At 51.3% G+C, this 21,571-nt stretch overlaps 1 protein-coding gene across 17 annotated transcripts in view; it reads left to right on the top strand.

The window, feature by feature from the left end:
- The window catches only part of MEGF11 (multiple EGF like domains 11), a 337,099-nt gene that overhangs the window by 296,519 nt on the left and 19,009 nt on the right, over positions 1-21,571 (top strand). For 12 of the 17 annotated variants that reach the window (XM_058541885.1, XM_058541888.1, XM_058541887.1 and 9 more), the window contains 6 exons: positions 7,994-8,114; positions 8,984-9,174; positions 10,254-10,356; positions 15,508-15,654; positions 16,027-16,161; positions 21,103-21,231. In XM_058541885.1, coding sequence (XP_058397868.1) covers positions 7,994-8,114; positions 8,984-9,174; positions 10,254-10,356; positions 15,508-15,654; positions 16,027-16,161; positions 21,103-21,231 — 826 coding nt within the window. The remainder of the gene's footprint in view (positions 1-7,993; positions 8,115-8,983; positions 9,175-10,253; positions 10,357-15,507; positions 15,655-16,026; positions 16,162-21,102; positions 21,232-21,571) is intronic. The other 5 variants (XM_058541895.1, XM_058541889.1, XM_058541892.1 and 2 more) reach the window with 2 other exon arrangements.

Here is a 21,571-nt window from a genome sequence, read left to right as displayed (position 1 = left end):
AGCACACTCCACATGTGTGCCGCTGGCATCGATGTGACATTGGACACCAAAATCAGCCTGCATTGGTGGCCCTGAAACTCCAGGAATAACAGGTGCGAGAAGGGAACAGGAGCAACCAGAGCATCGGGGAGGCCACTAAAGGCGGCCTGCAGAACATCTGGGAGTAGGGAGGGGACCAGCCTGCGCACCTCTCATGCCAGAGCCCCTAGACAGTGAACTCCACGAGGGTAGCGACAAGCTCTGCTCCGCTCACCACGTGTCCCCTGGCCTAGCACAGTGTCTGACACATACTAGTGCTTAAAAAACATCTCCTGAATGACTGAATTAATTCAGTCCATATGCACTGAGCACCCACTGGGCAAGGCACTGTGCTAGGGCCGGGGCCCCGGGGTTGAATACAACAGACCCAGTCCTTACGCTCATGGAACTTACAGTCTAATGAATGAGAGCCGATTTTTTAAAATTCATTACATTTGTGGTCAGTGCCACAAAGGAGCAGGTAACAGGGAACTCTGCTCCGGGAGTGGGAGGGCAGGGGAAAAATTAAAGAATATGGGAGCTAAAACGGACCTTAGGTCACTTCTAGTCTAGGGTAATGGTTAGTGAGACCCAGGGCCCATCACGGCACCTGGCCTGTAGTAGGTGCTCCACAGACATTGGTCACCTTGAGCCAGTGCTTTTGCATCACTTAAATCCATGTACTCTGACCCCCGGTCCAGGGCCCGGTCTTGCGTAAACCATCCCGACTCCTCCAACAAGAAGACTTGTGGGCCAGGGCAATGACCCTGGTTGCCTGGCCCAGCACCCTCCCTGCTGAGCTCCCACAGGCTGGCAGGAGCACGCCCACCACCTCGGCCTGCATCTAGTGAACCCGGTTCCACTCCGTTTACACTGCCTCCTACCCACAGAACATATTTGAGGGAACCCAGGGACGAACTTGCACAATTGCCCCCCTTTTGTGTGAGGGAGGTTCAACCACTTTCCATCCTCCTCCTTCTTCCACTCCAGAAAATACTCATTAACCTCCCCCATTGCAAGGAAAACGGATGATCAACGCGAGAAGCCCAGCTGTTGATTAATTTTCCCAAACAGGGCCAAACTACAAAGCAGCATATTGCAAGGGAGAGAATTCAATAAACAGCATTTGAAACAAATTTAATAGAACATATAACTCATTACCCACTGGGGTCTGGGCCTGTGCTGCCACTTTGTGCGAGAAGCCAGGTGGAAGGCAGAGGGGAGATTTGCATCTCTTTAGCGGGACCAGCTCCAGGGGGTTCCATTCCGCCAATAGCTCTCTCAGATTAAGTTCAAGCTGTTAATGGCCCATGCCGCTATAATTAACAGGCCTTTGGATGGGAGGAAGAGTTCACATCCATCCTCCACTCACAGAATGAAGACACTGAGCAGGACTGGCAGGCTTCCTTCAGTGGAAGCTGGAACCTCAGGGACCTGCCCCTGTGCGAGGTGGAGGACTCCCTTTCCTGGACTGGGGGGTGTGGGCTGTGGAGGAGAGACGGGGATAGATGAGGATGTAAAAGCACCCAGACATCAACTTCCAGGTGTTGAGAAAGGGCCAGAGTGTCTGGGCCTCAGGTGGTGGCCCTTCCTCAAGGTCAGGGTCATGTCCTCTGGATGCTCTCTGTGTAGGTGGTGAGTGTACTATCAGTATGAGCAGGGGCGGCATACGCTATCCCAGAGTTTCACCACATCTGAGCGGTTAGTATCCTGCTTGATCTGGGAGCCAGGAGATTGGAGTTCCAAGCCTGTCTCTGCCTAACATTGGCTGTGTGACCTTGGGCAAGTCACTTTCCCTCTCTTGGCCTCGGTTTTCTCACTTGTAAAACAAGGCAGCTGGACGAAGTGATTCCCAACATCCTTTCCAGCTCTGGCACGATGAGGTGTCCCCGCACTGTTAGGAATGAGCATGTGTCCAGTCCCAAGCCATGCACTAGCAGGGTAGGTAGCCACCCAGCCAGTGTGATTCTTACAGGCCCAGGAGGGCTCCCACCACTGGGCCTGCATTCCCACCATTCCTCACTCCTTTGCGGTAAGACCCTTACTGCAGGCAAGAAGATGCTCAGAGAGTCAGAGCTGAAGGGCCCTTAGAGACGACCCAGCCAGTGGTTCCCAGCTAGACACCTGCAAAGGCTGCAGCAGGTTGCCAAGAGTGGTTCTGCACATTTCACAAAGACTTCGGGCAATCTTCCATTACCAGTGATGAAGCTAGCTAACTAAAACACCGACGGTTTTTGTTTTTTAGCTTTTAATTAGAATTAAATTAACTCTATGTGATGTCCCAGGTTAGGGTGCACTGATCAGAAGCTCTGATTGGTTGTAGGTGACATCATAGGAATTTCTAGGTCATGGTTGGTGTTCAAGATGATGCCACCAGATTCACATGGCATGCGGTCACTGGACAAAGTGCACCTGTTCAATACGTGAGTGGCCTTAGATACCAGCACAGAGTGACAGCAGTATCTTTCAAATGAGAGGGCTTTATAGAGGGAGGATACTAGCAAGGGTTCTTGGTGGTGAAAAGTTGGGGAAACTGATTGCTTTCAACAGCCGCATGTAATTGATAAGCAGGGCCTGTCTATTACCTAGCATGAGCATGAGTCTAGCAGAAGAGAAGGCTGTTTTTCAGTAGTAAGATGTATAGGAACTCTGGATGGAGACCTTGGGGAACAGCTTCAATAAAGGGCCTTACCGTCTCTTGGCTGAAGGAGTGAGCAGAGGTGCTAGGCTATGTGAAGCACGAGAGATGCCAGATGTAAACTCCCCAACTTCACCTCTAATCTGAGCTCACAACCCTGGGCTCTCATCCTGTCCTTTTCCCCAGAGTGTGCAAAGATCCCAGGCACTGGCTGGGGGAAGTGGGGTGGATAAGACACAGTCCCTGCAGCCAGTCCCCTGAGGAACACCGGCCTACAAGCAAGTCTCAGCTCTGCCTCTTGGGTCCACTCTGACTTTCAGTCTCCTTCTCATGAAGGGATGGATTTGATCATCTCTAAGATCCTGTTCAGCTCAGAGGGTCTTGTCTCCCTTAGTGGATGCACTAGAGGCCAAGGGGTAATTTTCTGGCTGTACTTCTTAACCTCAGCCTGGCTGGGCTGGGTTTGGGCAGGGGTGGCAGGGTGCACCATGGAACCATAGACCAGGATCTGGCCTGGCTTTCTCCTTTCTCAAGAGCCCCCAGGGAGGCCCAGAGTCAGTGTGGTAGCATGGGACCCATCCTTAGACCAGACAATATTCTGCTTCCCGTGTGTGTTGGGAGCCACAGAACCCCGGCCCACCAGCGCCCCTCACTCATTTGTTCAACATTATTTATGGACTGCCTCTACTCTGTGCCAGGGACTGAGCGTGGGATACTGGGGCAACCCAGACAAGTGAGATCCCTGTTCTCATGAAGCTTCTAGTCTAACTGGCAGAGACAGACAGTAAATAAGTGGACAAATAAACACATCTGGATGCAGGCAGGAGTGTGCCTGTGTGACACTGCCGAGGAGTTGCCCGAGGGCAGAGACTGGGTCTCAGGCTTCTGTGTGTCCCTGGAGCCCGCTACCAGGGCTGGCCCAGGGCTGGCTTAGGGCTGGCCCCCATTCAGCAAACGTTTGTTGAATTGCCTGGCCTGAGAGAGAAAGCATATGGTAGGTGCCCAGTGCTGGTTCTGTCCACAGTAGAAGCCAGCATATACACATAAACATCTCATTTCAATTAAACAGCATTTATCGATGACCCATTATGTATCAGCAGGGTCCCAAGCCCTGAGAATCTAGATGTGAATAAAATCAGATCCCCGTCTCCCTGAGCTCACAGCCCAAGGCAGAGGCAGGCACATGAGCCAACCAGGCCCCCCACTGTGCTAGGATGGTGGTGGCTCTGTGTGCACCCATTCCCATCAGGGCAGGGCTGAGGGGCTGGGGAGGGAACACACCAGGAGAGAAGGACGAGGAAGGGGTCACAAATTTATACCCAAATCCACACAGATGGGTAAACAGATACTCCCTGAGACAAACACACACACAGACTCACAGGTGTGTATGCTGACTACCTACGTATGTGTAGACATAAATACTGACCCCTGTGGACTGGGATGCCACCCAGGCCATCGTGATTGAGGCCCGTTACTTGTGCCCCAAATCTAGGAGGTGTGTGGGAGAGAGAATGGCCTGTGTGTTGCCGGTTGGCCCCTGGGGTACCCAGGGCATCACCAGACCTTGGCCAGGGGACGCCCTAGGGTGGGCAGAGCTGTTAGGCTAAACCTGAGAAGTTAGGCTAATTATTGGCTTGCTGTGTATGTCAATCACCAGAGACGACCAATCAACTACACACCAGGCCTGACCCTCAGACGGGAGGCCAGAGGTGGGGAATGTGACAGAAAGTTGAACTATTGGTACTTGTGCTTGTTGAGAGGAGTTTGAACGAAGTCGGTGTCAGGACAGTGTGGTGGAGGGGGCAGTGCTCGGAGTTAGCTGTACCCGGCTCACGTTCCTTCAGGGCAGAACTGCACATTTAGAAACTGCTCGCTTGCCCCTTAGGATTTTTTGCTATTAGGAGCTAACAACTGGGAAGTGTTTGGAACAGCTCCTGGCACGTGGTAGCCCCTCAGCGAGTGGTCATTCTGTCCCCCAAACCCATGCCTTTGGTGTGTGGGGGTAAAAGCTTTGGCCCGTTCAGCTGTAAGGAGGGAATCCAGGGAGCCAGCCTGGAGGAGGTGGCAGGAAGGTGACCTGGGGGCATGAGGTGAGACTTCCTGCTCCCTGTGAGCACCCGCCCTCCTCTCCTGCACAGGGCCCAGCATTTGTTCATTGAGTGAGCAATGGATCCCTCCTCCAGAGCTGCCTTCTGCTGAAACCTTGGAGAGTTTTGTGTGTTCTTTTTGTAAGAGATACTATTTCTTTGCAGTAATGATAGCTTTTGTAGTGCTTTCTACCTGCCAGACACTGTTCTATCTGCTTCACATATAACTAATTTAATCCTCTTAACAATCCTATGAAGTAGGGACGTTATTATTCCTATTTTACAGATGGAGGAACTGAGTCCCCGAGTGGTTTAGTAAATTGTGCGAGGTCACGCAGTGAGTAAGTAGAGGAAGCAGGATGGCACTAGAGTCCATTCTCCAACCACTGGGCTCTGCCATCTCTCTGGAAGGAAGATGTGGTCCTTCCTCCTTCACCCTCACTACTACACCGCCGGGCCCTGGATAGGTCACTGCCCCTCCTTGAGTCTCCATTTCCTTCTCCGGGAAGCAGAAAGTCCTCTGTACCTGGAGGCCTCCCAGGGCTTTTGTAAGACCAGCTGATTGTCCGTATCCCTGCACGGGCTGCACTGGGAGAAAATGGTGCCTCGGTGCAGCATTCTGGGGAGCAGATGCTTCAGGCTGGGGGCTCTGCATCTTGGCCCCTGGAGCAGGCTCCGGGTGGAGAGTCCTCTCTGAGACCCCCCAGCAGACCCACAGCTGGGCTCACAGGCCCCATAAGGCCTCCCAGGAGGACCAGGGTTGGGGTCACTAATGAAGATGCCAGGAGAGAAACTGCTCTTTTTTTTTTTTTTTTTTTTGTGAGGAAGATCAGCCCTGAGCTAACATCCATGCCAATCCTCCTCTTTTTGCTGAGGAAGACCGGCCCTGATCTAACATCTATTGCCAATCCTCCTCCTTTTTTTCCCTTTTTCTCCCCAAAGCCCCAGTAGATAGTTGTATGTCATAGCTGCACATCCTTCTAGTTGCTGTATGTGGGACGTGGCCTCAGCATGGCCGGAGAAGCGGTGGGTCGGTGCGCGCCCAGGATCTGAACCCGGGTCGCCAGTATTAGAGCGCGCGCACTCAACCGCTAAGCCATGGGGCCGGCCCCAGAGAAACTGCTGTTTCTTAAAGTAAACTCATGCAGAGAAATCATAAACTGTGCATGCAATATGCACCCAGGCCAAGGCCCTCAGAGCTTAAATATATTCTTATGGGCTATTTATAGTCTTGGAGAAACTAGAGTTTTCTGGGTAATGGGAGTGCTGACAGACTTCAGCTGGTCAGGGCCTGCCAGGGTCTGGCAGGGGAAAGAGTGGGAACCATGTAACCTTCTGGTGCAGGACTCTGCACTCCCCAGTCTCTTCTCCCTGATCCAGCCAGAGCAAGTGGGTCAGGTGGAGAAGGGGGCTGGAGAGGAGCCTCCCTTCACCAAGGGCCCATAATCCCGGGTCTCTCTGTGACCTAAATGGGAGTGAGGCCAGCTGCCTGGGACCCTTAGAGTTGAGAGGCGAGCTCCTCTACTTCAAGCCTGTCATTTCATACATGCTGGAACTGAGGCTCAGAGAGGGGCAGTAGCCTATCCAATGTTACCCAGCTAGTGGGGCCCAGACGAGCTCTGGTCTCCTGGCCCAATCTCTGCATCAGCATTCCTAGTAAACCTAGGCATAAGATGGGGGAAGCTGGCTGGAGACACTCCCTAGGGGCAGACAGTGGGAGTTCAACATCCAGTGACCAAATGCTCCCAAAGTGGAGCCCTGAAGAGGGTTCCTGAGTGGGAAAGACATGTCCTGGGGGACTCAGGGAAGAAAGCCCAACTCCCTCACCTGGCATTCAAGGCTCCAAACTCCCCTTTTAAATATCTCTCTCACCCCTCCCTAGGCAAACTCCTCACTCCAACGCCCCTAGAACATTCCCAGCTCTCATACTCCTCTGCACTCTTGTCCACACTCTTCCCACCTGGACTGCCTTTACCCTACTCTTCTCTGATTAACTGAATGCTCTACCCCTCAAGGCCTCTGAAGTCCCCATTCCTGGTGCCCCCTGCCCTGAGGCTTGCCCTCACTCTGAACTCCTTACTGGAGCTAAGAGCCCACCCAAGGAGGCCTGGTGTGGTGGACGCTGTAGTGTGCCACCAGATGCACAGTTCAGGACGGAGGCACTGCTTCCTCCCCAGCTGCAGGGAACTTAGTGGCTCCGAGCTGAGTCCTTCTCCTGAAATTGCCCTCGGTCAAAGAACACGAGAAGCGGGGCCGGCCCCGTGGCACAAGCAGTTAAGTGCGCGCGCTCCGCTGTGGGGACCGGGGTTTGCCAGTTAGGATCCCGGGCGTGCACTGACACATTGCTTGGCAAGCCATGCTGTGGCGGCGTCCCATATAAAGTGGAGGAAGACGGGCACGGATGTTAGCCCAGGGCCAGTCTTCCTCAGCAAAAACAAGAGGAGGATTGGCAGATGTTAGCACAGGGCTGATCTCCTAAAAAAAAAAAGAACATGAGAAGCAACGGTTAAATTCTTCCATGACCTAATACAAACTCAGGGGTCAAGTTTCCTGGGGGCTTTGCCCATCCTGGTGCTGTAGTCTGGAAGCCTGACTCCTTCCCCAACTGGTGAGGATCAGTGGATTAATTTCCTATCACTGTGGTAATAACACATTACCACAAATTTAGTGGCTTAGAACAACACAAATTTATTATCTTACAGTTCTGTGGTCAGAAGTCTGGTATGGGTCTCATAGGACTAAAGTCAAAGCGTTGGCAGGCTGTGTTCCTTTGAGGTTCTTGGGGAGAATCCGTTTCCTGCTCATTCGAGTTGTGGGCAGAGGTCAGTTCCTGGGGTTGTAGGACTGAGCTTCCATTTTCTTGCTGGCTGTAAAATGAGGTTCTAAGCTTCTAGAGGCCACTACATTCCTTGGCTCATGACCCCTTTCCTCCACCTTCAGAGTCAGCGCAGGCAGGTGGAGGACTTCTCATGGCGTCTCTCTCTGACCTACTTTCTTTGGCCATCTTCCACATTTAAGGACTCACATGATTACATTGGGCCCACCTGGATAATCCAAATACTGTCCCTATCTCAAGGTCCTTAATCACACCTGCAAAGTCCTTTTTGCCATGTAAGGTAACATATCCACAGGTTCCAGGGATTAGAACATGGACATCCTGGGTAAGAGTGGAGGGGGGCATTATTCTGCCTACCACAGCCACCCAGCATGGGGCAGCCTCTGATCCAAAATCCACCTCCTCCTTTTCCAGGGAGAGGTCTGTGCAGTTCCCTGTGCAGCAGGGACCTACGGCCCCAACTGCTCGTCCGTCTGTAGCTGTAACAACGGTGGCACCTGCTCCCCAGTAGATGGCTCCTGCACCTGCAAGGAAGGTAATGTACCTACTTCCCCAATCCCATCCCCCTCAGATGTGTGCACCGCCCAGGTGGGCTGCCAGCTGAGGGGCCTGGGCTGCTCCTACCCCACCCACCCACATGCAGGGTCAGGGAGCTTGTATGTCAGATTCCAGCCAAGGAAACCCATGCCAGGGACTTCAACAGCAGGAATGTAAGACTAACAACTGTGGGAAAGCTGCTACCACCCTTGGGGGGAGGGACAAAGGGAGGAAGTGGAGTTCCCAGAGCCTGGAGTGAGGGCCACCTGGCGGAAGCTGGGACATAGACAGAGGAGCTGCACAGTAGTGCTGGAGTGTGGAGACACAGCCACCACCAGAGGCCCTGCCCAAGACAGAGAAAGAAGAGGAGATAATGGTGTCTCTTGTGCTCCCACCCTCCACTCTGTGGGCCAGGTCTCCCCCTGGCAAGCGCTCTGGGAGCCAGCTGAGGGGGAGCCTGGGGGATGCAGCTGCAGGGGTTGGCCCCCTGTGACACAGAGCAGAGCAGATGAGGGGAGAAATGGATCTGAGGGCAAGCAGGCTAGTGATCAGTCTCAGAAGGGGAAACCAGCCTATCCTGAAAACAAAGAGCCCTGAGATCAGCTGCTCCACTCCACTTCGGTTGGGGGATCCCAGGTGGGATCACCCACCCACAGCAAAAACAGTGAGAACCAGGAGGCAGGAGACCCGGGTTCTAGCCCCAGCTCTCTTAACAGCTCTGCTGTGTTTCTGAGCAGACTCTGTGTGGAATGTGTGTTCTAACCCAGCAATCAGAGGAGCGACGGTTAGGGTGGGATGCCTTGTACAGAGCTGGGGGGCGGATTGGGCCCTAGACGGCAAGGCGACTGCCCCTTTCCCTCCCCACAGGGTGGCAGGGCCTCGACTGCTCCCATCCGTGCCCCAGCGGGACTTGGGGCCTGAACTGCAACGAGAGCTGCATCTGTGCCAATGGGGCGGCCTGCAGCCCCACCGACGGCTCCTGCTCCTGCACCCGCGGCTGGCTGGGAGACACCTGCGAACTGCCCTGCCCGGTGAGTGCCCAGGGCAGGGACGGACAGGTGGGCCCAGCATCCCTCATGCCCTTTCCCTGTGGTGACTTTGTCCACAGAGCACTGAGAAGAGCACTGGACGAGGTGGTGGGACACTTGGACTCAGGTCTCAGCCCTAGTTCTGACCTCTCCGTGGCCACTTTCCTCCTTTGGGCCTCAGCCCTCTCATCTGTAAGATACTTGGCAGACGTGGCGATGAGGCATCACTTTCCCCTTGCTGCTCTAACATTATTAATTGACTCTGGCCCTTGTACCTGAGCCCAAAAGCAGCTTCCGAATCCTTCATATCACAGTGCTACAAGACAACCCTCACTAATTGATCAGAGTTGCCATTCCTTGATAGATAACGTCGCAGCTTCTTTCTGGTTATAACAGTGGATAATTTTATGATCAGCGTGTGGGAGGACTGAAACAAGCACTATCCAGCAATAACCCAGATCCATCACTGATTCTTAGTCTAAGATACAAATAAGTTAAACTAATTGATGTGATGTTGTTGAATGAGTCCTACAGTCCTGGGTTCAAATCCTAGCTTTCCCACATCCTATGTTACCTTGAGCATATTACTTCACCTCTCTAATCCTATTTCTCATCTTTAAATTGTGAACATAATGAGCCATCTCATAGAGCTGTTATGAGGATTAAGAGAAATGAGTTATGTAAGGCTCTTGATACCTAAAGAGCGTGCAGCAAATATTGGTCGCCACCTTCTTCCCAAGTAGCAAAGAATAAAGCATAGTCACTCTCCAGATATGATCTATGTATTACAGTTTGCAAAGTGCATTTTCATTTACAATTTTAATTAATGATCATTACAACCCTCTGAGTTTGACCATTGAGAAGTAGGGCAGGACCATCACCTTCCTCCTTCCAAGCCCCATACCCTGGTTAATGCAACCAAAGAATTATTTGGAGCGGCTTCATGGCTGTCTTGATCCCCAGTTTTAAATAGTGCTCCCACTGTGACCCGGCCCCAGTCTCTCTGCGTCCCCGTGGGGCAGTGGCTCAGTTTTGTCATCAAAATCTAAAAGAAGTGTGCGAACCTGGGTCTAGGTCTGATCATTTCTCTCTCCCCCTTCTCTCCACAGGATGGCACATTTGGGCTGAACTGCAGTGAGCGCTGCGACTGCAGCCACGCCGATGGCTGTGATCCCGTCACAGGCCACTGCTGCTGCCTGTCTGGATGGACAGGTAACTCCCCCTCTGCCTCACCACCACCCAGGTCCTGCGGAGCTGGGTCCTTGGTATCCACCTGCTTCTCCTGACTCTTCTCTCTCTCCTTCACTTCTTCTTGCTCCCTGCAGATGCCCTTTCCCTCCATTGCCTCTGGAGGCTCTGTTCTAAGGGGTAGGGGCACACCAGTAAAAAATTGGACAAAGGTATAGGCGCTTAATCTGTGTTTGCAGAGGATATGGTGGAGAGGGGGACAAGGAACTTTCTGCTTAGCCCGGGCTCAGACTCCTGGTCCCTACGTGTGTCCTGTCAGCCTATCTCCTAAACACATGGCGAATCCATCCACTTCTCTCCATCCCACTGCCACCCGTCCTGGTCCACCGAGAACCATCTCTCAGCTGGCACTGCCTCGGCCTCCTACTCAGCTTCTGGGCATCCTCTCTTGCCCAGCTGTATCCATTCCATAGCTGGTGGCCAGAGTGAACTTTTCAAAACCTAGATCCATTCACATCAGCCCCTGCTCAGAATGCCTCAGTGGCTTCCCATGGCACTCATAAAATCTGAAATCCTTTCAGTGGTGCAGAGCCCACATGATCTGGCCCTGCCCAACTCCTCCCCCTCTTTTGCCCCCTCCCATCACCCTACACACCAGCCACCTGGGGCCAACCACCTTCCTGGAGGCCTTTGTATGGGCATTCCCTCTTCCCTTTCCTCTTCACTTGATAATGCTTTCTCATCCACCAGATTTCAACTGAAAGGTTACTTCCTCTGGGAAGGCTCTCTCCCCCTGCTACAACCCACCTCCCCAACCTGGCCAAGATGATGTAAGAGCCCCTTTTATTAATTCTGATAATACCCTATACTTCTCCTTTTGGAGTACTTACCGCGACTGTCACTGAACTCTTATTTGAGTAACTATTTATTTATTATCTGCCTCCCCAACTTGACCATCAGCTCTGTGGAGCCCATTCCCATGAACCACATCCGCCTTGTTCCCCACTGTATCCACTGTCTGCCATGCACTGAGATACAGATAACACAGTGGTCAAGAACATGGAGCTGGAGCCAGACTGCCTGGACTTGTGGCCTTGGGCAAGTCCTTTAACCTCTCCAGGCCTGAATTCTCCATCCATAAAATGCAGATACTTATAATCCTCGTGACCACAGGGTCATTTTGAACTTTAAATGAGTTAATACCTGTACATGCTAATAGTGCCTGGCACATAGGAAGTGCTCAGTAAATATAAGCCATGAATACAGGAAGTGCTTAATAATGATATGCTGTGTGAATGAACCCAGTCCCAAGGTGGCAGACAGCAAGGAGAAAGAAATACAGGTGTTGCTGGCAGTGTAGGTCCTCAGATAAATAATTCACTATGTTGCTGAGCAGCCTCTGTTCTCCACAACTGGGAAGTTTCTGAGCAGCTGAGGGCCAGGGACATTGCTTCCTCTGTGGCATCTCTGGCCTGGCTCCCCTACCCTGACCCTTACTACAGAGTGAGGTTCACCCTGGTCACCTGCACCCTAGACTCTTAGCTGGAGCCAAGTGAAAATCCACTTCAGTTTTTCATTGCCTTAATTTCAAGTGAGCTAATAAGATTGTAATGACATCTGGTGCTTAAAAACTCTGTCTTTGATGGACAACCTTTCAGCAAGGCCTCTGCTGTTCTAAAGCTCATTTCCCCAAACAAGGTCCTGAAGTCATTTCAAAGGAGTGATTGATGTCCTGAGGTTTGTCATGCAAATGGAGACGAAGGAGGGATAGGGAGGGGACAGGGGACAGGCCCAGCCTCCCACTCAGTGAGCCCTCCCCACCCTCCCCTGCCCCAGATGTCTGTCCCAGCCCCTGGCATGTGGTTTGCACCTTGGCTGAACACTGGTTTTGCTCTGCCCTAAGTGTGTGCATGTCTTCTCCCCTTGTCCCCATAAGCCACAGGCTTCTTGACGATTGACATCATGTCTCATTCACATTGCCCTGCACATAGTAGGTGCTTATTAAATATCTATTGAAATAAATTGAAAGAAGCTGGCCTATAACCATATATGGCTTTTTCCCTTGAAGTGAAGGAGACCTTAGAGATGATCTACTCCAACCTCCTCATAATACAGATGAGGAAAGGGAGTTGCCCAAGGTCTCAGGACATCAGTGCTAACAGGATGGGAGACACAGGATTGCATTGTAAGGGGGAGCCATTTATTTATTCAATTAGCATTTATTGACTCCAGCAATCACCAAGTCTTTATTTGGCAGCTACCATATACCCAGTACTGTGTCATTCACTAACAGCAATATTTCCTGAGCACCTATGTGCCAGATGCTGTGCTGGGCACCAGAGATGCAAAGATGACCAAGATGGCATCCCTGTCCATTAGGAGCACCAAATAAGGGGGGGTCAGAAATGTCAATAAGCCATGGTCCCTGTCTTCAAATTGCTAGCAAGGAAGACAGGACCCACATGTGTGAAATATTCAAATAATGGGTAGAGACAAAGCTGTATGCCACTGATTATCAAAGAGATGCTTGAATCCCTGGGCAGACATCTGAGAGGGCTTCCTGGAGAAGGAGGGCTCTAAGCAGACCCTGAAGGATGTGCACTGCTGAGTTACTGCTGGCCTTGTAGCATGAACTAGAGGTCACAATATATGGATTCTTAGCCTAGCTTTACCCACCAATATAGATGTGTAAGGGGTCCTGAAAAATAAAGCAGGGAGATTCCCTCAGCGTAAGAAGGGCAGGGACTTTACAGGGGATTATGACCCCATTCAACTATAGGGAAAACAGGGCCTAGACAAGGTAACTGGCAAAGCTATATCTCTTCAGAAGCTGGAGTTGGAGAGTCTCCCCCCAGGCCAAGGTCAGCCCCTTTGACCACACCTGTAGAACTGGGGCACTCCACGCCGAGGGAAACCCTGGACCCTTCTCCCCACTTAGGTCCCCATGTCTTAAGTTCCAGAGAGCTCTTAGGATGTACAAGAACCTCAAACAGGAGCCCCATTCCCACAGAACCAGGCGTAGAATATAATAATTGCCAAATCCTAGAACCCAGTGGACCCTTGCAGCCACCTGCAATGTGAGCATAATCACCTTACACCCATGGTCCTCAGTCTCCAAGAAAGAGGACCCCTTATTCACATGAAAACATTTTGAGGATTCTACACATGAGAGTGTATCCATCAGTTGGAAGGAAACATAGTAGCAACAGGCTGCCATGAATTCAGGAGTGCTTTTGCATGCACTGTGTTTTTCTAATCACAGTAATATCTGCATATAGTTTTGGGAAAGAGCAGTGTTGATGTGTGACACATGTGCCTTGGTCAGCCTACAGAGTGCTTGATGCACCGGTGGGATCAGAGGTCCCTGTCAGACAGTGGAGCCCGGCCTTAGTCCTGTGTGCCTCCCAAGAACAGCAGAGTCCCTCGGCCTGCAGTCTGATCCTGGGTTTTCAACAACCACAGGCAAAACAATTCCTTGGGGCAGCTCACAGCTTTTGGTGTGCCTAGAGAAGGGGAAACTTGGAGATGCATCCAAAGCTTTGAACAGCTTTGCGGATTCCCCTTCCCTAGGCCCCCTTCAGTCTATCCATGCTGCTAGTCCAGGGTTCATCTTTTGAGCACCTGAAACTCCACAGGGAGAGACCTCCATCAAGGGGTGAGATGTGCCCGCCCGATTCTCATTGGGGAAAGGTGCCATTCCCTGGGGAGAAGCTCCCCCTCCCTCCGCACAGAGGCCTCATTTGCTGGAGAGTGGCATCTGAAGCCCCCACCTGCTGCACAATTGATATGTCACAAGGAGGGAGGCCCAGGAGGGAGCGTGGGCGCCAGACTAGACTGAAGCACTGGAGGACGAGTAAAGCCTGTTGTGTCCCCTTCCTCTCCACGCTCTCTCAGCTGTTCTGTGCCCCTCCTTCCCCACCTGCCCAGGTGGGCTTGTACAATTCCAGCCTGCCTCTAAATTGGTCCCACTGCTCTCCTTCCACTGCTAGGGCTGGCTCTGTTCACTGGGCCCGAATGTCTTCCTCCCTCTTTCTTTCTCTTTTTCACAATTCCTGTCCTTATAACAAGGCAAACATGATTTTTAAACTAATTCCGCTCCTCTCTGAGCTTCTGATATTCACCTTCCAAAGCCAAACCAGTCTCTTGGGCCTACACAGTCCATTCACCTAATGCATGTCAGGATGGAAGCCTTTCCTGCCTGGGAGGAAACCTCACCCCAGAGCTGGGGCATTCAGCCTCAGGCCTTCTAAAATTCCTTGCTAGCCTTTGGGCTATAATCAGCCCCAGAACATATTTCCTCTATCTCAGCTCAAAAAGACTATGTAGGCCTTTCCTCCTCTTATTGAGAAATTCCATCCATTCCCCCATAGGCCACTATTTGTCAAACTGAGGGTCATTAACTCAATTTCTTGGGTCACAACTAGCTTTTTCTTTTTTTAATAGAATAGATCACAGTGCAGAGAAAACATCAGAGTACATCACACACAGTGATAGAAAATGTCATTTTGCAAAGCATTGGTTTCTATTATACATATGTGCGCACATATGATACAAAATACATATTGCACTGAGGACTATGGTCAAAAGAATCTGAAAAGACCCCACCCCATCTCTAGGCCCCCACCCGGGGGCTGGGTGGCTAAGACCCAGCAAGGACCAGTGGCTCCTGGGCTAACGTGGGTAGGCACGTAGCTCACCCTCAGCTTGTGCAGCCCCCATAATGGCACTCACTTGCCCCATTGTTGCTTTCTCCCAAGCCTAACCTTTGATACCAGCTAAGATGTCAAAACAAAAGAGGCCTTGCATGATCTGGTCCCTTAGTCGCACAATCTCATCTCTTGCCATACCCCATTTTGTATTTTATGGTTCAGCCACACTATGTTAGTTTTTCTTTCAAGGCATGAATCTCTCCTGCTTCCTGCTCATTGCACATAGGGTTTCCTTTACTTCTTCAATTCTTCCTTGGCCCTTAAGACTCAGTTACTCAGTTTGGGTATCACCTCTTTCTGGAAGCCCTCCCTGACCAGCCAAGCCTTGTCTGGGGCTTTCCTCCACGTTCCCAGATGCACTGTGCTGGCCTCCACCTCTTCATACTGCACAGTGTCCCCCTCCCATCAGTCTTCCTTTTGCCTTCACCTCTCTTACCACTCACGTGAGTCTGCCTCTGGCCCACAGGCATCCACTGTGACAGCACATGTCCACCCGGTCGCTGGGGCCCCAACTGCTCCGTCTCCTGCAGCTGCGAGAACGGTGGATCCTGCTCCCCAGAGGATGGGAGCTGCGAGTGTGCCCCTGGCTTCCGAGGACCCTTATGCCAGAGAAGTAAGGCTGAGCCCCCATCTCACAGACCTCAGACGGCTCATCCTCCCCACCCCTTCCCAGTTGGAACTAGTCCTGGCCTGAGAGAGGCTGGGCTCTGAGTCAGCCACCATCAAATCCCTCCCTCTATTCCCCTCTCTCCCTGCCCTGGCTTTTCTGTCCCCAAATTTAAGGCCCAGCCCAGCTCCTCAGTGGAAACAGGACCAGACCACAGCTCCTCTCTGCAGAAAGGGATAGGCCCTCCAAGGTGTGGGGCGGGTGTTTCTCTCCCCATACTTTTGAGGAGTCTCCTTTCATCACTGTGTGGGACCAGAGGGGTGGCCAGGCTGGCTGGGGCCCCTTGAGCTGCTGACTCTATCTCCCCTTCACTCCCAGTCTGCCCCCCTGGGTTCTATGGCCATGGCTGCGCCCAGCCGTGCCCTCTCTGCGTGCACAGCAGTGGGCCCTGCCACCACGTCAGCGGCATCTGTGAGTGCCTCCCCGGATTTTCTGGAGCCCTCTGCAACCAAGGTACTATCTCTAGAGGGAAGGCGTGGACCAGGGAGGTGAGGAGTCCATGGAGGGAAGTGGCAGGGAAGGAAGGGTTTTGGGATTCTCACCATACTCAGGAGGCAGCTCCTTGCCTCTTGGGGCTTGGACCTACCTTTCTAAGAATTGGGTCACCACAGGGAGTGAGACAAAGCCATTATGCAGTTAAAGGAACAGGCTCAGAGAGGTTGAATACTTCTCCATGGTCTCACAGCTAGCAAGTAGCAGAGCTGAGAAACAAGTTCTGACACCAAAGCCCAGGCTAAATGGATGAAAAATGAAATAAGCATAGATGAGGTCCGCATAAGAAGTGGCCCCAAATGGCTTATGCTGAGTGTCAAGTGGTAAAGGGAGAGAACGCCACGGGAGCTCCGAGGAGACAGTTCTGGCTTCAGCTGGAGATGGCAACTTCCCAGCCCTTTCCCCTCACACTCAGGCCAACACCACTAATCCCTCACTGCATGCTTTCCTGTCTCAAATGCAGACTCATTCACAACACCAACTCCAGCCAACCTCTACCACTCAACTGGAGTTGGAGATAAAGCTTATTTGCATTGGTGTGCTGCTAAACTGGCTCTCTGTGGGAGAAGAGCCCTGATTTGTAACATTTGCAGACTTCTATGATATAAGTATTCCCACCATGGCTGATTCCAAGGTATCAATGGTTTCACACTGGTCACAAAATTCCTGAATATTCAACAACCAGTGCGAAGACAGAAGCTGGCTCTAGCACACATCATTGCTTGTTGCTGTCCCTGGCTTAGCTGGTCCAAGGCAGTGTGGATGGGGGAAGGCTCCGTGTTGCATAGGACTTCAGCCGGGCCTTGGCCTGAAAGGCAGAGAAGGAAGAAAGGCATTCCAGGTAGAGGAAACAGCCTGGGCAAAGCACAGGGGCCTGGACATGCAACCGTCCAGCAGTAGGGAATGGCTGAAGGATGCGGGGGCTGGGGATGGGAAAGGGGACTGAGACAGTCGTCTGGGGCCTTCGGGACAGCTTTGACAAGGTTGCAGAATTTGCACTCTAACCTATGAGAAGCAAAGGGATCTTAGACCAAGATAAACTTAGAGCTAAAAGCAACTTCAAGGTCATCTGTGCAAGAATCTCATCTGGCCTCTGCTTAAATACTTCCATTGAGAGCTTACTACCTCCCGGGGGAATCGATTCTTTTGATGAATAATCACTGAACTGGGCTATTTTTGTAAGTGTACAGGCCGTTAATATGTATGAGTGGAAAGTTTACTCCATGATGCTTTGAGGTCATGAGAAGTTTGGGCCCCAGGGAAACATATGTGACAATTTCATTTGCTTGCAGCCCTCCTAGGACAGTTTAATCATAATCTGACACATCGAGGTTTACTTATTAAACATTGGAGACCCAGCCATCAATACAGATAGGCCGGGTCTAAATTGGGACCTAAGCAGCCCAAGGAGTAACTCTCAGATCTTGCAACGTCTGATTTATCACCCGCTGGCCTAATGAGTATTTTCCACATATAGATCTAATAGAGTTTGCTATTAATGGCAACTGCCCTGGTTAAGTCTCAAACCTTGTAAAAAATTGAAGTGACACTTTTTAATGACCGGCTTTCCAGCGAGTTACAAATTACAGACATTGCTTATGCAGAATCATTAAACATAGATTAAATATAACCAGATGTTTTCTTTTCACCAGCCCCGCTTCGCTCCACCGCCCCTCTCTTTGCCTCACTCTCGATTCAGCTAGGAAGTCGACCAATTAATGTATTAGACTGATAGCATTAGCAGCTCTGTGGGTGAACTTGTCAGCCTTGTGTATGTGAGAAAGACTTCAAAGATAAGACTGTCTTGTTGGAGAAGCCCAGAATTGGTTTTAGGGGTGGGAGTGGGTGGAACAGCTCTGGCACCCCACTTCCCATAGAGGGCCAGGACTGGGGATGGGTTCCCCAAATCAAGCACCTCCCAGCGGCAGGGAAGAGGAGGCCGGGCTACATGCTGAAGCTGAAGGAACATAGATTCCTGGAAGCTGAAGCTGGAGCCTGAGCTGCCAACAGGTGAGATGCGTGTCATCCTCCTAGCAGTGGACCTGCCCTGGAAGGGGCTAAGGTTTTTGCCAGAGGAAGCATAGGGCCCCAAATCAGCCAGCCTGCTCATAGCTGTCTACCACAGCCTGGGGCCAGTGGGTGAAGGTTATCATCCCCATTTCAAAGATGAGGAAACAGAGATTGAGGGGGGTGATGTGGTTTGCTGAAAGGCACTTAGCCAGTAAGTGGCAGAACTTCCTAGCTGTGTGACCTTGGGCAAGTTACTTAATCTCTCAGTCCCTCAGTTTCCTCATTTGTAAAGTAGAGTTAATAATAGGGAGTAATAATGAAAATATATAATTTTGAGAGTATTACAAGGTTAATTGAACTAATATTTGAACAGTGTCTGGTGCATATAAGTGCCATAGATGTGTTTGTTGAATACATATATAAAACTAGGGCCCAACCCCAAGGCTTTGGAGTGGAGATCCTGGTACACCACGCTGCCTTCCTTATTGCCCAAACCACTAATCATTTCCAGGAGAGGCACAGAGTAGACACAGATCCTAGGCACCAGGTGCCCACAATCTGGTTGGGGAAGGGCTGGCAATATGAGGCAGTGTGGCATAAAGGAGAGGGTCCCAGCCCAAGGTTTGAGAGACCTGGGCCCTGGGGAAGTTGCTTCTCTTCAAGAATCAACATTTTCCCATGATGCTGCATGTGACTCAGCCAACTGAGGGCCTCAGGGATTCAAGGAATTCTTCCCCCATAACTGGAATGCAAAGAAGCCTTCTTCGAGGAGGTAGGGCTGGCAAGAACTGGGCTTTGAGGGGAGCATGTGGAACAGAGAGGAGCTCAAAGGGACAGTAGTCACCGATCCCAGCAGAACCCACTGGAAGGTCACTGTTCCTGCAGCCTATTTTGGCCATTTTGGAACACTTCCTGAGTGTTTGCTATATGCCACGCACTGTGCTGGGCACTCGGACACAACAAAGAACAAGAGAGCCAATTTCCCTGCCCTCGCAAAGCCTGCAGTCTAGAGGGAAAATTCTGAGTTCAGTCTTTCCAGCAGAACTTGGGAGTCAAGTGGGAGGAAAGGGGCGGCCAGTTTATTTCCACACATTTAGCCACCATGCCTTAAGTACCTGTGGTTTTTCCAGGCATTGTGGGGGACAAAGACATGGGTGGGACTCAGGCCTGTCCTGAAACAGACTCACAAGTCATAGTAACAGTAGACCAGGGAAGGGTTCTAGAAGCTCAAACAGGGACACAGCCCCCCAGGACAGAGAAGAGGGGTGAATCAGTTAGGACTAAGTTCAGCTATGAGTGACATAAAAACCAAAATAACTGGCTTGAAAATGACAAGCATTATTTCCCTCACACATTAAAGAAAAAAAGAAGAAAGAAAAGAGAAGATCCAGAAGTAGGCCATTGGGGAATGGTAGGGTAGCTTACAAAGATGTCAGGGACCCAGGCTCCTTCTATCTTGTTATTCTGCCATCTTCAGCATATAGCTTCCACCTCTGATGAAAGATAGCTGCTTGAGCTCCAGCCATTTTGTCCACAGTTCTTATCCATAATCTACATTATCCTTCAACAAGAAGGAATGGGCAAATAGAGCCATGCGTTTCCACTTACCACTGGCCAGAATGTAGTGACATGGCCATACCCAGCTGTGCAGGAGCCCAAGAAATGAAGTCTTTATTCCAGGTGGCCATAAGCCCAACTAAAACTCGAGATTCTACTTCTAAGGAAGAAGAGACTTGATATTGAAGGAGTAGCAGTCTACTACATGAGGGATCATGGGGGAGGTGGCAAATGAGTCTTGTAGGCAGGGTGGGATTTCCACAGCTGGACATAAGGGTCAGGGAAATTTGGGGAAGGAACAACTGGAGTGAAGGCACAGAGGAAGAAAGACATGTAGTGCATTTGGAAAGTGGTGTGTGGTCCAGTGACTCATGTGTCTGGGTGAGGTAGGTTAAGTGCTGATCTCTAGGATCCAGATTTTATTCTAGGGCAGTGGGCAGTCACGTGAGAATGTTTGAGCAGGGCACAGGAGTGCCATGAAGACAGCTGTGCTTTAGAGTGCTCAAGCTGTAGGAAGCAGGTGGAGGATGAATTGCAAGGGGGAATGAGAGGTAGGTAGTCAATTAACACTCAGACTTAGTCCTAAAGGAGCTTGCAGCCTGGCCAAGGAAACCAGACCTTCCTCCAGGGACCAAGGAGTGACTCCTTTAGGAAGGACTAGGACCAAAATCCTACAAGTGACTCAGAGTGGAAATGCCATGGGAGCTCAGTGGAAGAGAGCACCTTGTGGACCCAGGAGGGCTCTCCTGAGGAGGGGCTGACAACTGAGTCTTGAGGAACAGGTCAGATTTGGAGAGACAGAGGAAATAGGTGGACAAGGATAGAAATTCAGAGCCAGTCCTCCAACAGTTTCTCTGCAGACAGACCTGCTACCCTGCATTTGTCCCTCTCCTTCCAGCTATAAACATGCACTGCCCTCGTGGCTATGGGATCAGTGATGCTGGCAAAAAATGTGGTAATGGAAGGCAGAAGGCTGCAGAGCAGTTCAGGGAGCACTGGACTGAGAGTGCAGAGGTGGGATTCCCAGCTTTACCACTTCTGTCTGTGAGACCTAAGTCAAGTGATTCTACCCCTCTGAGCCTCAGTCTCTTCCTCTATCAAAGGGGACCATTAATAGAGGCTCCCAAAAAATGCAGTTGTGGACACAAGAAGGGAACTCATTTATGTGCAAACGGAGAAGGGTGATGGGGGTGCCGAGGTGGGCAGTTCCCACCCAGATCCGTGACCCTAGGGTGGTCACGGCTGTGGCCTGGGAACCTATAGGGGTGCAGCTATGGGTGGTGGTCTGAGGAGTACAGGTGGGAGGGCAGGTGCCAGGCTGTCGTCTGCCCACAGTATGTGCAGGAGGACACTTTGGGCAGGACTGTGCCCAGATCTGCTCCTGTGCCAACAATGGGACCTGCAGCCCCATCGATGGCTCCTGCCAGTGTTTGCCCGGATGGATTGGCAAGGACTGCTCACAGGGTAAGCTGCTGCCCCTTGGGAATGCCCCCCATCCAGGGTTAGGCCCTTCTTGCCTAACTGCCTCTGGCACCCCCACCTCCCACGGCTGAAATCTCCTTCTGCAGTTAGACATGTCCACCTGAGTCCCATTTAGCTGTATAGCTAACATGATGAATTAGGATTTACCACTGGTATTATTAACTGCTGGTATTAAAGGTATTGACTTTGTTGATAGTACCTTAATACTGAGAATTAATACTCCATTAGCACCTGAGTAAGGAGTAGCCCCTAAGTTTAGATGGGGAGGAAGAGGGGGCAGGGACTGACGTGCTGGAGTTTGGGAGTGGGGAAGTGAGGTGAG

Source organism: Diceros bicornis, chromosome 5, assembly GCF_020826845.1.
Source record: "Diceros bicornis minor isolate mBicDic1 chromosome 5, mDicBic1.mat.cur, whole genome shotgun sequence".
Lineage (NCBI taxonomy): Eukaryota > Metazoa > Chordata > Mammalia > Perissodactyla > Rhinocerotidae > Diceros > Diceros bicornis.
The sequence above is the reverse complement of the archived record's forward strand: the minus strand, read 5'-3'. Positions and strand labels throughout refer to the sequence as shown.